At 40.4% G+C, this 17,507-nt stretch overlaps 1 protein-coding gene across 1 annotated transcript in view; it reads left to right on the top strand.

Moving 5' to 3' along the window:
* Nucleotides 1-17,507, top strand: part of LOC139727163 (unconventional myosin-X-like) — a 130,591-nt gene that overhangs the window by 61,467 nt on the left and 51,617 nt on the right. The window contains exon 2 of the mRNA XM_071638139.1: nucleotides 2,040-2,201. Within this exon, the coding sequence (XP_071494240.1) occupies nucleotides 2,040-2,201 (162 nt within the window). The remainder of the gene's footprint in view (nucleotides 1-2,039; nucleotides 2,202-17,507) is intronic.

Below are 17,507 nucleotides of genomic sequence, written 5' to 3'. Positions count from 1 at the left end.
TTTCATGCTGTGAGAAAGACCGTCGGCTCCAATTAGCGACATTTTCATGCCAAGAATATATCGTGTTTTACAGTAGACTTCTCTAAATGTTACAGGCAGTTGTTCACTGTCAGACAAGATTTTAGAACCCTGAAATATAAGGGAATAGAGCTCTAATGAACATTCTCACAATCTAAAATGTTAATGTTAGTGAAACTCATGTACAATTCAACCTCTGGCTGCCATGCATGAACTTGATAAAAACCATTTATTCATCTACATTGTATCAATCAATCAATCAATCAATCAATCATTCAATCAATGAATCAATGAATGAATGGATCAATCAATGAATCTATCTATCTATCTATCTATCTATCTATCAATCAATCAATCAATCAATCAATCAATCAATCAGTCAATCTATCTATCTATCTATCTATCTATCTATCTATCTATCTATCAATCAACCAATCAGTCAATGTATCTATCTATCTATCTATCTATCTATCTATCTATCTATCTATCTATCTATCAATCAATCAATCAGTCAATGTATCTATCTATCTATCTATCTATCTATCTATCTATCTATTTGTTGCTGAAGCTCCTATACTGCAATCTGATCCAGACTTCATAAATACTCTGTATCTTTGTAGACTGTTAAATAGCTATCTCCAGATGAAATTATGCACACACACACAAAAAAAAAATAGGAACGTTTCCAGAAGGAGACAATCTCCCATACTTTATGCAGCATCACAGTGAAAAGTCAAGAAGTCGCTCTGCACCCGCATTCATTATTCACCATAACAGGCAAAGCAGACATGGGAGGAGTTTTGAAAAATCACGAAACATGACCGACACCTGCTCTCCCAGCTTATGCGCTCGGGTTCGGTGGTCTGATGGCGGGATGGGGTGTGAAGAGAAAAAAAAGACTCCGCTCTCCCGGAATCCTCGGCTTGTGATTGACTTCCCCCATGTCAAGTGGTGTAGCTTAAAGGCCTTGGATTTCACCCACCTGGTTCACGGTCAAGTTCTGTCTGCCGAGGAATAAATCAGGTGTCGGATGCCAGCCCGCTAAACAAAGATTTATCACGCCCGCATTACGGATGAAGTCGGAAGGACAGCACCCGGATACTTAATAACTAGCGGAAAAAAAAAATGGTTGATTATGGGATGGGTGAAGAAAAAACTGTTGCATCCACTTTACATCAGTTTTGATGAGTTGGAGATGTATTTAGATAAGACAGTACTGCTCAGTTTTGTAGATCATTGCACAGGTGCCAATATGAGACAGGCCATGAATGAAACTGGCTTTAAGATGGCAGGTCATATTGTGAATATTGATGCACACATATACATTGTATGATTATCAATAAAAATTCACCATTTTTTTTACTGAACTCAGGAGGGGACTTAAGAACGCTACTTTCACATGGCATGGTATGTGCCAGACCACAGGCAGGAAGAAAACACAACCATCATGGTATAAATTGCACCCTGAACACTCACAACAACAAGATGCCTTAAAACTAAAAGGAAGTGAGAGCATATGAAAGGAAGCACAAATGCTATTGCACACTATCCACATTCATTATCATCAAAAAGATGGTAGAACAAACAGTAGTAGCTATCATTCATCCACTGTTTGAACAAGCCCTATAAGGCCATCATCCAAAGCATGTATGAAGATGAAAGAAAAAAACAAGAAATAGACATGATTTGATTTCTTTTCATACTGTGCAGGCATGATATTCTGTAGATTTAAATCTGATTTCAGATCTTTTTTTTCCTCTCAAGTCTACACACATTTTGCTTTTTCCATGTATCAAAATCACCTGAAATTTTTGATTTCCGATTTTTTCAACAAACCTCAATATCATCCCTGATTGTGGGATGTCAAGTTGCTGTCTAAAAGAAGGCTCATAAGTTTAATTTCTTCTCTTATGCTGACTCAGTCATTTTTTTCTTTTGCTTTATGATAAAGATATTTAATTCCTCCCAATATGCATGCTGCAATCAATTGTATATTCATTTTCTGTTCTTTCTAATGACAGAATCTGGGAGTGAGGTGCAAGTCCTGAAGGAGCAGCTCCGGAGGCTCAGCGCAGAGATGATCAGTTTGCGCCAGGCCCTAGGCCTCCACCAGCGGCCGCCGCCAGCATCCTGCCCCGCAGCCTTCTCTGGAGGGTGCCAGAGACACACCCACAACAATCCCGGTGAGCCACCAATTAACCCCCATCAAACCACTATTCCCACACACCATTGGCATGCTGCCTTGTGTCGCTGGTTTTAATGGCAATCAATGAGTTAAATATTGGCCTACTATTGGTAACCTCGGTGCATCATAGGAATTTTCAGATGATGGTCTCGGGGAAAGGGTGGTTGATAAAATTCATTTTCCTGAGCTTAAGCTTTTTTTTTCTCCTTCCACATACATCCTCCATCGAATCAATTAGCCCGTCAATCATGCAGAAGAAGCTTTGAAATCAAGAGAGGGATTGGAGAGGTTTTCTCTCACATAAAGTTATGATTGATGATTTCAGGTAAAAGAAAAGATCATTGTCATATTTCATGAAGCACTTTCCATTAACTGCAATTTGCAATTACTGCAATTGTTACAGTTGTAGCCAAGCTTGTCAACAAAGTGTAGTTGTTATACCTAACAATAACTGATGTTAGGAAATATTTTCAAAATTGGTTCAGAGAAGAAGAGATTCTCTGCTTTTGATCACATTTTATTGAAGTAGGGATAGTAACTGTTGTGTGTGTGTGTGATTATGACCTTTAAGACAAGCTTTGAAGTAAGATTTCAAAATCTTTAGAGAGGGCAGCTGTGTGTGAATTTGGGACAGAGAGGCGTCGTGCTTGCGAAACCAAATCCTGCGATAGCATCTTCGCGTCGTGGCAGGTGCTCCCTCTTAAGGAGGGGCTGCGGATGCAAAAGGTGGCAACAGTGCGTCCAACCTCAGAGACCTCTTGTCACTTGTGGAGTTAGCAAAGAGCAAGAAGGTCGTAGCAGAAAAGGGTCATACTGTCTCTTGGTGGTGGTGGTAGTGGTGATGGTCGTGGGGGGGGGGGGTGGAGGAGAGGGATCTCTTGAAAAGTCTAATTAATTAACCTATACTGTGCTGGAATGCTTTGTTCATAGATTAGTGCGGATGTCTTGAAAATGATTGTCAATGAATAGAGGTAATCTAATCCCTGTAAACCCTATTGTGTCACCTTGGCTTTCCTATTGGACTTGCTGCACCTGAGTGGGTTTGTTAATGTGCAACTACATTTTTTAAGTCACATTTCGATGGATTACCAAATGTTGATGAAAAAGTTTGACAAGTTGAGCGAAGTGCATTAAGCAAATAAAGAGTTAAAGTTCAACTGTCAATGCCACACTGCTCAAACTGGCCAGATATACCACAAATTATATTCTGGAATTTGCCATATATCTTTTCTGGAGACATGCTAAGCTCATGAATGATATCTGATTGCTAGCATGATAAAATCTGTAGAAATGATTATAGAGAGCAGTCTTTTGTACAAGATTCAAATGGAGGGGGACAAAAATAGGGAAACCAATACTGCGTCATTCATACGATGTGATATGGTAAACACTTCAAGGTAATGCTAGATCTGATTCAATTTGAAATAACTTGTCAATAAGCTATTGATGATAGCTTGAAGAATCAGTCGAGGCGTTTACAAGAACTGGTCATAAACGATTATTATCTGTTTTTCCTTCAAGGTGATTTATTTTTAGGCATTTAAAAAAAAATATTTAGGAGGTAACTGTACTTTGTAACAGAATATGAATACTCATTATCAACCTCAAATATAATTTTGGAAAAAAAAAATCTGAGTTGATTGGTCAATCACACCTGGGCCTACTACTAATGAAGATTTAGTACAAAAGAAGTGTGTTATTCAAACACACACTCAGCTGGCTCCAAATTATCTTTTCTAAAGATTGATTGCGAAGGTAAATACACTCTGGAAGAAAGTGCTCAATAGTTCTTCCTAATCTCAGGTTTGTACGAGATGGTAACATTTCATCATATTTTTGTCCTTTTTTGTTTGGTCAGGAAGTTTTTGTTCTGTTCTATGCAAGACGAAGAAACATCACTTGATCTCGCCTACATTTTGGTGATGTGTTGTACTGAAGAGGAGATTAAGGTCGTTGTGTGGCAAATTTGCTCAACGTGACTTCTCCCCTAATTCTGTCTCTATTTTGCTGGCTCTTGCTCTCAGTAAAAGAAAAGAGAAGAGAGGAGGGGGGGGGGGGAGAGAGAAAAGAGGGTCAGCCTGGCAGAATGCAGGTGCTCAAAAGCAAATTTTTACTTCTCTTGTGATTGCTAGCAAAGGAAAGCTGTTGATTGTGCAGTAATCTGTTGTCGCTGTCCCCGGCTGAATGCTGCAATTACACACGCTGAAGAGGAGGAGGCCGTGTGCTTATGTTAAGATTGGGCTTGGAGAGCGGATGAGTAGGTCGTGGGGTGGTGGGGGGGGGTGGGGAAGGAGGTGGGAGATAGCACCTCTATTCTATAAACTACTCCTTAATCACTTTCTATATGTGTGTGTGTGTGTGTGTGTGTGTGTGTGTGTGTGTGTGTGTGTGTGTATCAATCATGTGTGCTTGTATGATGTATAAATTTATGTGCATGACTAAGTCCATATCCCTTTTAATATAATATAAGGTCTTATTTACCCAGGGTAACCTCTTCAGTGTTGCCACTGTTCTACCAGAGGGCCCTGCTATTATTATTACCCTAGCGTGGTCTGGTACCCATTTATACACCTGGGTCAAGAGGGACATGGTAGGTAAAAACGTCTTGTCCAACGACGTAAGCACTGGGTGGGAATCGAACTCGGGTCCTCCGATAGTGTCGGGAGTCTTATCCACTATGCCACAGGGCTCCCACATTGATCAGGTGCCCACATCGATTTGCCCTCAGCAAAAAAACTTGGGACAGATCTCGCATACCTGAGACCTGAAAAACCAAATTACATTTCATCTCAAGACATGTATTCAAACAATGGTTTACTAGAAAATTCCTATTCAATCATTTGGAACTATGTTGACCTGTGGAAATTGAATCAATTGAATCACATGCACAAAATAGACTGTGAAAAAAACTTTGAAGTCATGTTTACAAATGTTGAACAACCCAAAACAAGTACAAAGCATGTTTGGCTGAAAATACAGAAGAAAAATTGTGACTTTAGGTCTATGGAAATGGTGTTTTCTACATGTTACGATTGTATTTTCCCACTGAACTAGTGTATTGTTTGTGGATAATTATGGCATCAACATATGCAACACACAGTAATTTCCTTTCTACCTCCTTGTTATATATCTACTCATTCTTTTTTGGCCTCTGTTTTATGACAGTGTCATTAGCATTAAATTGGCAATGTACAGAATGACAATCGGTTGAAGTCTGCATTTGCATGCAGCTGAATGCTGCAACCTTGCTCTTTGACAAGGGGCCGGGCAGTAATTAATTGAAAGGAGTTTCGTCGAATTTGACTGGAGGTCACAAAGACCTGTTGGGGAAAAAAGAAAAACACAGCACTCAACATCAACAACAGAACAAAATGCCAGTTTCATTAAACAAAGTGGCAAAAAAATTAAGTATTATATCTATAGTGCAGCAGGAGCAAGCTGATCGAGGTGAACAAGCCAATAAAAGATAATTATCATCATTTTACTTTTGTCTACATCCACCGACTTTGCAGCATGTGGATCTACAATAGTTCTGCAAACAGAGCAGTTTGTGAGGTTGTCATGTCATGCATGGACAATGATGTGAAGAAAATGTCGAAAGAATTCCAGAAAATTTCATTTCTTTCAAAAGAAAAGTACACATTCCTTCTTTGTGATAATGACAGATGTTATGGGTGGTGTAATTCCCCCTGTTTTCTGAAAGAGGTAAGTCAAGTTTTTTTTCTGTTCTTTTTGCTAGAAAAATAAAACTAATAGTTATGTTGAATTCTCTTTATATTTTCCTTATATCATTTCCATACATGATGTCATGAAATGTTGTAGCCTTCTCATCCAGCAATGTCAGTACTGAAACCAGTAACTCTTAGACAGATTGTCAGATTTCCTTAATTTTCACGGATATGTTGTAATGATATTGCTGCATTCACTCAATCCATGTATATTTTGGGTTTCGTTCTCCCTTGCAACATGTGGAGATCTGTTAAAAGTATTATGTGCCAAACAAAAACTGGTTTTGATTGATTGATTGATTGGTTGATTGATTGAATGAATGATTGCTTGCCCCAACTTGACTGAAAAAAAAAATGCTTCCTTGTTGAAAAAAAAAGAGAGTAATCGTCCATCAGTCTTCATTAAAGTCAGACTGCAATTAATATAACACTGTAGAGAGATTCCGTTTTCATTTTGGCCCCCGTAGAGCCACTCTTATTGTGCCTGTTTACATAGTTTGACCCAAGTCCATTCATCATGCACGAATTACAGTCAAGGAACTACGAAAGGTACAAAGGTGAATTCAAGTCAAGCAGGCACCCAAAATTGATGTTTGAAATTATCTTTGAATTTATTACAGAGTGAGATGAAACCGTAGGAAGTCACTGCTGCAGTGATAAATTGATTTCTTCTGATTTTTTTTTTCTTCGGATTATATTTTTTTCCCCGTTAGAGTCAGTACAAGAGTGAGACTCATGTGTGTAAAGCGTAGAAATCCAGGTTACGTGTTGGCTGAGCAAGCAGATTGAATAACTGCTTCGTAACTGGAGAATTAAGAGGGAAACATCAATTTGGTATCAAGGTTAGATCTGTTGGTGGTTATTTATTTTGGAGCCACAGACAGAACTGCTGAGCCTGTGAACCAAACTTGAAATATGCGTTGGGCCTGTTCACACACTCACACACACATACACACACACACACACACACACACACACACCAAAATGAATGTTGTTTTTTTTTGTGAATTGCATGCTACTCCATATTTGATATTGTAATTGTTCAGACAGCTTGCTGCACATTTTGTGTATGGATGTGGGGAAAAATCAAAACATTGATTGGAAATCACATGACAAATATATAAAAATTTGGGGGTTAGTGCTCTCACTAAACATTATATTGCCCCAGAAGACTTTGTATGACATTTGAAAAATCACTGTCTAGTCTGAAAGATTCCTGAGCAATATATTGTCGGCAGCTTTTGTCACAGTGGCATAGCGACTTTCGTCACACCACAACAATTTTTCCATTGTCACAATTTGCCCCTGACAGTGTAAACAGCCATAGATATCCATGTACATGGTATGACAATAACTTTGCTAATGTGGAAGAGAGTTTTTATTCAGTGAAATCTTATGTTTTTTAACTACTTTGCTTGTGGAAGGACTTCTGCCAAGAGGTAGGCAGGGCTCCCTGGGCAAATCAGCTGTCACCAGATTTCAGCAGGGAGTTGGTAGGGGGTCAGAAATCTACATTGTAAAGGGGACTGGGTTATCTACCGTTGAGGGTAGGTAACAGCATCCTGCCAACTTGTCACACGGAGGTGTCACCAAGCTGGACCCACAATTTGGGGGGGGGGGGGGGTGGGAATAGGGTAGTGGGGCAGTGCAGGGGGTTCCTATGCCAATGGCTGCTCAAAACTGGCACAGTGCGCTAATGAGCCGTGACTGCATCAGACGAGCAGACTTGCCAATTGCTTGTCAGCACATGGGAAGAAAGTGGGAAGACTGGAAGACAAATGAAGATGCTCCCTGATGAAAAACTCTAACTATAAGATGCGCCCTTTTCTTTTAGATACATGACAAAATTTCAGTGGTGCCATCTTGTAGAGCTGTTCCATCAGGCGTTTCATCCTCCACCAAAGTACAATTAGAGTAGAGGAGGATGCTTTCTGAGAATAAACCACTGACCTGGAAGATGAGGAGTATGCAGATGTGTGGACACCAAACTATTATATATATTTTTTAAAATGCAGTCCATGCCAGCATCACTTGACACGGGGTAAACTGAGTTACTAAGTCTGCGTGTTATCGTGAGGCTTTATGGGGGAGGGAGGAGGAGGAGGGGGAGGAGGATGAAGATGGTGAGGAGTAAAGTGGGCAGTTTTCAGAGAAGGATGTGATCGAGACTCCAAGAGTCACTGGATACAGTGGAGCAGGGGAAATGAGGGAGAGTGTGTGTGTGTATGTGTGGACAGAAAGACATTAGGTAGTCTTCTTTCCAGGCTGTTGTGCACACTTTCTTACTCGTCTGTTGTGCTTACAGTTCAGTGACTTGAAGAAAATCCACTTCATTATTCAATATTTACTAATCTGCATATATGAGTGATGTTAACCTGGATTATTGCTTTGCCAACACATTGAAAATTGGAATTCTGTAATATTTTTGTCTGATTGTGATGAAATGTACATATTGTTCTTGGTTATTTGATTCTGCTCTTTTGCACCAGAATCCACTCCAGTGGGGATGGAAGTTTCCTCGTAGGGAGAGATGGTAAATTGGAAGGAAGAGAGTAGCTGTCATGCGTTTTTGTTGCTTGTATGGGTAATCAGTTAATATCAAGGGATGAGGATTATTTATTTTATTTGTTTGTTTACTTATCTGTTTATTTGTTTATCTGTCTATTAATTTTTTTTTTAAGGGGGGGGGGGGTCTTTGTGTCTTTAGTATGATAGGTCTGTCTGTCATGCCTTAATATACTGTGGCCTAATTCATTAAATATTATGTTGTTTTTTCTGGAATATATGACATACACAGTATATCTCCTGATGATATGAACATAGTGACTATAGGTACCTACACACATTTCAGTCATTGTAAATGTATTCAGGCAAGGTCTGCTGGGTGTGTGTACAAAATGTCAAGTGTGTGTTATTTCACATATGCCATTCCAATATGTTTACCAAGTATGTATACACTGGGGACTGTGTGTGTAATGGATCACATATGGCCTTGGCTGTTCAGGTAGAGTGATGTGGGGGGGGGGGGGGGGAGTGGCTACGTGTATTGGTGTATTGATCCATGTTTAAGTGGGTGGTGTTAAATGCTTGAACGAAAACAATGACTGCTGCGGTATATGTGATGTCTATAAAATTGATTATGTCCAGGGCCAAAGTTGACTGCTGGCAGGCTGTTTGTGTACATGTATGTTTGTGTGTATGTGTTTTCGTTTTATGTATTGTATTATTGGTAGATAGACATGAATTGCTCTTGCGCCATAATTTGACGAGCTTCCTGTAGTTTTATGGCACATTGATATCATATAATGGGTGACTTATAGAAACCCTGAAGCATGATCTCAATTACACTTTAATGACGAAACAGGATGCAACTCTTTACTTGACACATCTTTATCTCTTGTCGTCCTCCTCCCGTACCTGTACTCCAACATTTGTGCCTGCATCTTTTTAAATTTTCCTTTTTATTCTCCTCATCTTGTTCCTCTTTGTTCTCATGTTTCCCAAGACTGTTTTCATTTTGTTAAATTCCTGTTTTAGTTGTCCATTGCATGTCCAATCTTTTTCTTCTTTTTTTTCATTTTTTACTTCTTCATCTTCTTTCTCTTTTTTGCCATCTATTCATTTACCAGTATCATCATTTTCCTCCTTCTCCTCCTCATCATCATCATCATTTTCATCATCATCATCATCATCACCATCATCATCATCACCATCATCATCATCATCATCATCATCATTATCATCTTCATCATCATCATCATCTTCATCACCATCATCACCATCATCACCATCATCACCATCATCACCATCATCACCATCATCACCATCATCACCATCATCACCGTCATTATGTCTCGAAGAGATGGTGTGCTTTTGAATCCCCCGAGACCGAAGGGGTTAAGGAGATTTGGTTGGAGACAAAGGTTGCGCATGGACTCTTGAGATCCCAACTAGCCGTGAGATGTGTTACCCGCCAATCTCCGGCAGACACCACCTCTCTGGGATCTGTTTGCTGGTGTCGCTGGGCTCTGGTTTCGTCCTTGAGACCCTATTGACCCACCTCGAGTGCAGCAAACAGTGGGCTGGACTTCCCGTCGTTCGTTTCTACGGCAGCGGGATGAAAAGTGTATAGTGTTGGCAACACTGACAGACATAGGGGACAACATTTCTTCTTTTGGGGTCTCTGTCATCATCTGCCCTTAAATGCTTTGCAAAGATAAGGATGCCGAGTAGACTTGGCTCAAGACTTTTTGTTTCATTTTGTTTTCTTCTTTTTCAAAAACCAAAAAGAAAAACTAATGACAATGTATGAGCTCTTTAAGATGAATCATCTTCTTTTGGAAGCCTTGGAATGTGCCCTAAAATGCTCTGTGAAGATGAGGGAATTTTTCTTACTACATGTGTGTATGACTTTTGCAGGATGATACTGTCAATGTACATGTAAATAAATGAATCAAATCAAATTACTTGCTATAAAAGTGGAAATTTTCGCGGTGTTGAAAATTTTGCACATTTCAGGCTACCAGAAACTAGCGCAAAAATAAAAGCACATGAATATTTTTGCTTGCCGTATATTCCAGTAGTTGATGTCTTGATTCCGCGGAATTAAAAACACGCAAAACTCTTATCAGGCCAAGTGCAAAAAATTAGTCACACAAAAATATCCACTTTTACAGTAGTCAGTGGATAAACTATGCGTAAACTAGCTCATTCTACTCAAAATAGCAAAGAGGATATATATATATATATATATATATATAATCCATCAGGTCAAATTGCTCTTCAAATGCACTTTCTTATACTGTTAGTGTATGTCTAGTGAGATGTTAAATTACGTGGAATTTGGTGGACATTGTAGCTTTGCTCTAAAGACTTTACTACTAGACTCATGAAAGTTTGCATGAACATGACATTGACGCTTTGAAAATATTCACAATTGCCTGTTTAGAATATTGGTAGAATCTTTAGCCTGTAAAATTCTGTAAGGCTGTAAGGCTGTAAGACAGCTGTGCATTTTCAAATCCTTTTCCATTGTATCTCTTTAAAAAAAAAAAGTACATTTCAGTCATGCTTATCCAGCGTTTAAGTCTGATTATACTCTCTTGCTCTCAAATTTTAATGGGGTGTGAAATGTGTCATGTCTTGTAGGCTGCATAACACTTTTCCAAGTCATCTTAAAAGTAGTGGAGGAGCATGGAAGTGTAGAAACCTCGCTCGTGTCCTCTGCAGTAAAGATGCTGATGTGGTAATGCCGATGTGGCATATGCAGTGAGCTTACACTTTTACAGTCGGCACCAATGATGGTTAGCAGATGGCAATTGCCACGGTAACTGGAAGTCGTTGATTTTATGCCTGTCTTAGCATAAAATTCGCTTCTTACCAACCTTGAATATTTCATGACTTGGCAGATACAGTCATTCTTCAACAAGTCTTTTTGGGGCAAACAAATTTGGATGCATCATCGACAAAACTGCCAGTGTGGGGCAAAATATGAGCCCGTTGAACTGGAAGATTTCGTCTTGTGGTGGGAAGTCTGCGTCTTGCTCCCGCATATCCCGCACATCCCGCATATATCCCAACCTTGGTTGAGTCCATTGGAGGTTTGGCGTCTTATCCTTCTCCAGAATCAGTTCTGATTCAGAGAATTGCAGGGTCACTCGCCGGTCACTTGGCATTTTCATTTCTCCGAGAAAGTGATTGAATTATTCATACACATGCAGGTTGCTTGTTAGTGGAGAATTTGCATTTATAATTTGCATAATTGATTGAAAGGTTTTGACAATAAAACATGTCAAGAAAGAAAGAGAGAAACAGACAGGCAGACAGACACACAGAAAGATAAGCAGAACTTATATTGCCATGAAAAATCAGTGAAATTCTTGGAAGAAAAAGCATTAATGTACTTGATGATCCTTTGTCAATCTTAAGACTTAGTGAATATTAAAAAAAGAAAAAAGTTTCCCTGTGCAACCTATTGGTTTTCAATAAACTTGTCCAGCAATGATTCTTTTCAAAGTCTTCTTTTTAACAGTAATGGAGCATGCCGTAAGTGCCGGACAGCATTTGTTCTCTCTACCTGTGGAACACTAACAGTCCCTGCAAGTAAATGGATGCCATGTAGACTGAGGAAGGTGTGTACTCTATTTCATTTCAGGGGCGACCAAGTTTGAAAAGTTAGAAAGTGTAGCTTTCCAGACTGGAGTAAGGGAGGATTGTAGGCTGTATCCTTTTTGCCCCTAATGAAGTGATGCATCCAAACAAAGACTCAAATTGATCCAAATAATTGCTGACACCATGGCCATCAGCGGGGGCATGGTGCTCATGCGGCTCAGTCTTCAAATAGTTCCATCGAGGTGCAAGGATATGCAGGAGCACCGTGCTCCGACGCATCGTCGGTCGTCAATGCGATCATCTCCATAATCACATGATCACATCTTTCTCCCTTCGAGGCACAAATTGGTGAGGAATTTCACTCCCCAAACGGCGCAGATGCACTCTCGCCCCGTAAACCGGACTGTGCACAATGGCAACGACCGGTATTGGGTTCTCTGGCATAGGGGGAGGATGCAGATTCGGTATCCGTGGAAACCGAAGCTCTCGGCTCCGTAGGCAAGAGTTCTTAACCTTTGGTTAAGGGTGTCATGTTTGTATAAACTGGGTGCAGGTGTCGCGGCTAGCATTCCCAAACCCCGAAATCCTCTACCCGTGTTTGCACCAGTTATGATCAGAAGGCACGGAAGGCAGATACCTTTCCGGAGCCAATATTTGAAGAAACATTTTGCCCGAGTCCCTTTTTCACCTTTTGCTCTCTATACACTCCTGGCTGTGGAGTCATATCACTTCCTTCAGGCGACTTGAATGTTTTTAGATCATCTGAGTGCATACATGTATCATTTCAGTCAGAAATTATGATGTCATGCATAATGCATGTCTGAAAAGTCACCAAATACTAGATGGGAACTTCTTTCCTTTTAATGATGATGACAAGCTCTACTCATGAACAAATTCAAGCATCAAATTTGCCCCATTGGGATTTACTTTGATAACAATTGTAACAAAAACAGAATACATGCATAGCAGATATACATACGGCACAGTCTTCTTTAGAAATGCTATCCACCTTAATCAAGAAACAAAACCATGCAGTCCAGAACAAAAACCTTTATTTCATGATGTCCCTAGAGTGACTACGCGTTGTGGTCATGCTGTAAAGTTATCCCTGAATCTTCAAATATCCATTCACTATTAACGATGCTGTCAGTCACCTCATGCTACATGTAGTCCCACACAAACACAGAGGCGTCAGTAATTATACAAGATAAACAGCACATCCATTAGTGCCTTAATGATCGACCTCACCCACGGCAGCCGATCTGCCGGTGCTCCTCTTGTGGGAGGGAGAAGATGAGGGGAAGGGGTAAATAGCATCGAGCCATTTAGCGAATGCGCCGTGGGAATCTCCGTCATTCCAGTGTGTCAGACTCTCCTGGGCTCTTGTACATTAACAGAGAACATCCACGTGAATTAAGGCCGATGCACGCTCCTTACAGTTTCACATAGAATCAGAGGCTTGTTGTTATTGCTAACAAAAGCTGTCGTCGATGTTTATGTGCCATGGAGCTTAGATAGACAAAGCACTACCTTTATAGAAGTCATTATCATAGTGCACTTACTGCTCGGTTGTGTTAAAGTGCCAGGTACAGAAAATAATGTAAAAGTTCACCAGAAGTTATGGTAATGGTAGGACTGACTATACATGCATATTCTGCACCACATAGAACAATGGAGAATTTCAAGACCTGTCTTGAGAAAAGAGTAGGTATGTTGAGAGGCTCATCAAGGCATGTGTTGTGTACGTCATATATTTCGCAAGTCAAATTCATTCGCGAATCGGGCCTTCCCAACAATTTTTGCAAGTGGTCAAATTTGCGATTTTGGAGTGCTGTACTGAAACACATCACATTCACGTTGGGGTATGAGTTTATATTTTCGTGTGTTTTTAGATTCGCGAATAGCTCCTGACTTGTGAAATTCGTGAAAAAAAAAACCCTCACGAAATATTCAGCGTATACAGTAGACAAGGCAGAGTAAGGAAAACAACATGCAGGCTAGGCACCAAAAAGAAACACAAAGAAAGACAACTTCATACAGCACCTTGCCCCCCCCCCCCCCCTCCCCCACCCCCATCCCCCACCACCACGGTCAGTTGAGAGCAAAAGAGCCGACAATGCTGTAGAGAGAGCTAAGTCCTTTTGCCTCTCACCAGAGCATTCATGTTAAACTGTGCAGCCGTCACAAGATGTTGTTTGTAGTCAAACATTCTGCTTTCCCTTCCATGAAACCATGCTACTGCTGGTGTGTGCAAAGGGCTTTATGGGAAATTCTTGTTATGCAACAGTATGATGCAGCGAGAAGCAATTCACTGCAATTTCGAAAGCGCAAAAACCAAAAAGCCTCCTTAGTGCCAGCTACAGAAGGTCATTAGTCGTGACTCATATAACACCTTTATTTTTTCTTTCTTCTTTGTGAAAGGTTTAATGATGTTCAATTAGATGAAAATGCATCTGTGTTGAATTACTAGTTTCTTGCTTTTATTATACTCTGTGAATGTTTAAACATGTTTCTAAGCTCAGTGGAGAGCATTTAGTTTATACACCTCAACGTCCAGGTCCAAAAAAGCACAGTTAGTAATTCCCGCCGCTGTGGAGACAATGTACGTTACAGTTTTATAATATGGGTTAATGTTTTTTCCTGTTCTCTATTTTGGGAATATCAGTTGACTTTCGAAATACGTGGCATATACTTAGAGTCCAGTGTGAATTTTGCTTGACAAGGTGCCATGTTCAGTACGACACGAGTTGTGTGTACCGATGTGTTGGCTCAGTGAGTAGAGCGGCTGCCCTCACAATCGGGAGGGTCGTGGGTTCAAACCCGTTAAAAGATGGGAGTTGCTGCTACCGTGTTTGCCGTTCAACAGTTGAAAAGGTTAGAGTAACGTCGATCTGGCGCTGCTCAGTGGCTGCCGGGCCCACGATCAATTGGGCAAAATGAATTTCCAGTCTTGGACAATAAAATTTGGAGTTTGGAGTTGCTAGAGATGGTGAGTAGTTGAGGTGGAGGACAAATGGATGTGAAGTGAGAAGCTGTTTCACTAATTGCTTTCAAGATGTGCAGGCGTTCTGCTTTAGGGTGTCATCAACAGAATAAAGATGGGAATGGAGGGAGGGAAGGAGGGAGGAAGGAGGAGGAGGACGGGGGTGGGGGGGGGGGGTGAGACAGGTGTTGGTAAACTGATTGCTTCCTCCGTCACTGCCACACCTTCATGGGCCCCCTCAACAATGAATGACAAGTGTCTCTCTTCTATGGAAGGGAAGTGTTCCACTTGAGACCCTAGCTTCCCACCTCCCAAAACACACCCCATCATCTGGGGGATCATGTTATCATTAAGAGTGCATACAACATGTTGATCTTTAAGTTGTTTTTTTTTTTGGGGGGGGGGGGGGAGTAGGTGTCCCTCCCAGCAATCTGTTTTCTCTCTAGTAGGCGGATGAAACATTCACTTCGACAGAGAAAAAGATTGATACGACAGAGAGGTGTGGATGAGTTATGTGTTGTTCTCACAACATTTCTTTTTCTTTCTCTCTATCTCCAGATTCAACAAAGAGGGTGGGAATGTTTATCATATCATTTTATCTGGCTCTTGCAGGGGTTAATTATGAAAGTCTTGACTTTATCCCCAAAGACAGTTTGTAAAGTATAGGGTCATTAACACCTGACAGTGAATAATCACAATGTTAAAAAAAGAAAGAATCATGTTCCATTTCTCTGAAGGTTGGAAGGCAACTGTGCCAAAAGTCCACATGAAAACATCCCTGGAAAACTGGCAAACCAAGGTGTGATTTCTTCTAACTTTGTGTGAAGTTTGCTTTATAGTTTTGTGTTGAGAACACTAGCCACATAATATTGTTTTATTTGTCATGTAATTTTACAGTACTCAGTAGCAAAAATCATAATTCTTACTTCTCAATCTATCTTTTCTGTTGCAGTATGGATTTAAAAAAAAAGCTCAAAAGTTGCGACTTATGCAACATAATTTGTATGCTTGTTCTCAGTATGACAGTGGGCCTTAACTCATCGAAGACAAGCTGATTTTGCTATAACATGCATTTTCCATAGATACCTGCCTGAGTATACTTGGTACTAGCCTTCAGTGGGTTAATTGTGATCATATCAGAGCAAACTTGCAAGGGAAAGAAAAACACACTCGTGAATAGTTTTGTGAAGGAAGGAGTGATTAGGTGAACAATCCTGTAGACAAGAAGGGGACTAAAAAAGGATTTGGGGAAGGTTTTTTTTTTTTTTAAGGGAGAGGTGCCATTATTAAATCATTTTATTTCAGTGCGGTAAAAGTGCTGACTGTAACCTGTCACGTAGGTGCACCCCTGCCGTGTGGTTAGGGAATCTCAGAGACTTGAGGGGGAAAAAGTCACTCCAATATGTCACATGAGAGTGGCCCCTGCAAGATAGCAGAACAAAAAAGGTCATTACTGTTTATATTGGAGTGACACAAGGAAATAAAAAAGCCAGAATTATCCAGCCTAAACTCAAGTAAGGTATTCCAGTACCATCCTTCCTTGCTCCCCTGGCTCCCCTGTCTCCCTCGCCCCAATCTGGGAGGGCGCGGCAGCACGGAGATGCAGCAGATTCCAATTCATATCTGACAGAACACAATCTGAGACCAGTTCTTCAAAGTGTCAGGCAGAATGTGGATGGATTAAAGAGATTGGGAAAGGTAGAGCTAGGGGTCGTATGTGGATGAGAGACAGGGAGTCCATTAGGGACCAGGATGCACATCAGTGTTCATGACTCAGATGATGAGGGGAGGTCGAGGGATGGGAGAGCCAGATGGTTGGTGGAGGAGGGATGGGACATAGCAGCATTGCCCTTTCATGTCTTGACAGTTTTGCTGTAGTGATATGAAGGGGGGGGGGGACTCTACGAAGGCATCTCTTAGGATTGAAGTTGCCACATTTGGCATGTTTACATTCAAGAAAGTTTACCAACTTCCACTCTATTCTTTTTTTTCAATATGAATGTCAATGGCATCATCATGGGAAGTAACAGAATTTGTTATTTTATGTTCTGCAATGTAATACACACTATTATGATGTCTTGTACATTTAAGCTGTCCTCATTGGTCGTTTTATTTGAAGAAGACATTCTCTCATGGGTGGTCGTTTTATAGGTGACTTTGTATTCAGTAAAAACTTACAAGGTAAATAAAATTTGGCTTTGAATTTGGATGTTTTGATTTGGGTGAATACCTGACTATTATGGCAGACTCACTCAAAGAGAAGTACATGTACCATTCTCATGAAGTAGTGATGAAATCGCACAACCAGAAAGATTCACAATTCTGTTTAGACTGTTTTGATAATGTCTAATGTGACATTCCAGGTATTTGAATTACTTTTTGATGATTTCAGCACTTGACTTTTCCCTCACAGTTGATGAGGATGATTTGTAAACAAGAAGATATATAAATTGGAGAAAGGTCTTATGCATATTGATGGGCA

This window comes from Diadema antillarum, unplaced genomic scaffold (assembly GCF_040938485.1).
Source record: "Diadema antillarum isolate AM-2024a unplaced genomic scaffold, OU_Dant_1.0 seq00000121_RagTag, whole genome shotgun sequence".
In the NCBI taxonomy this organism is placed as follows: Eukaryota; Metazoa; Echinodermata; class Echinoidea; order Diadematoida; family Diadematidae; genus Diadema; species Diadema antillarum.
This window is presented reverse-complemented; position numbering and strand designations above follow the sequence as displayed.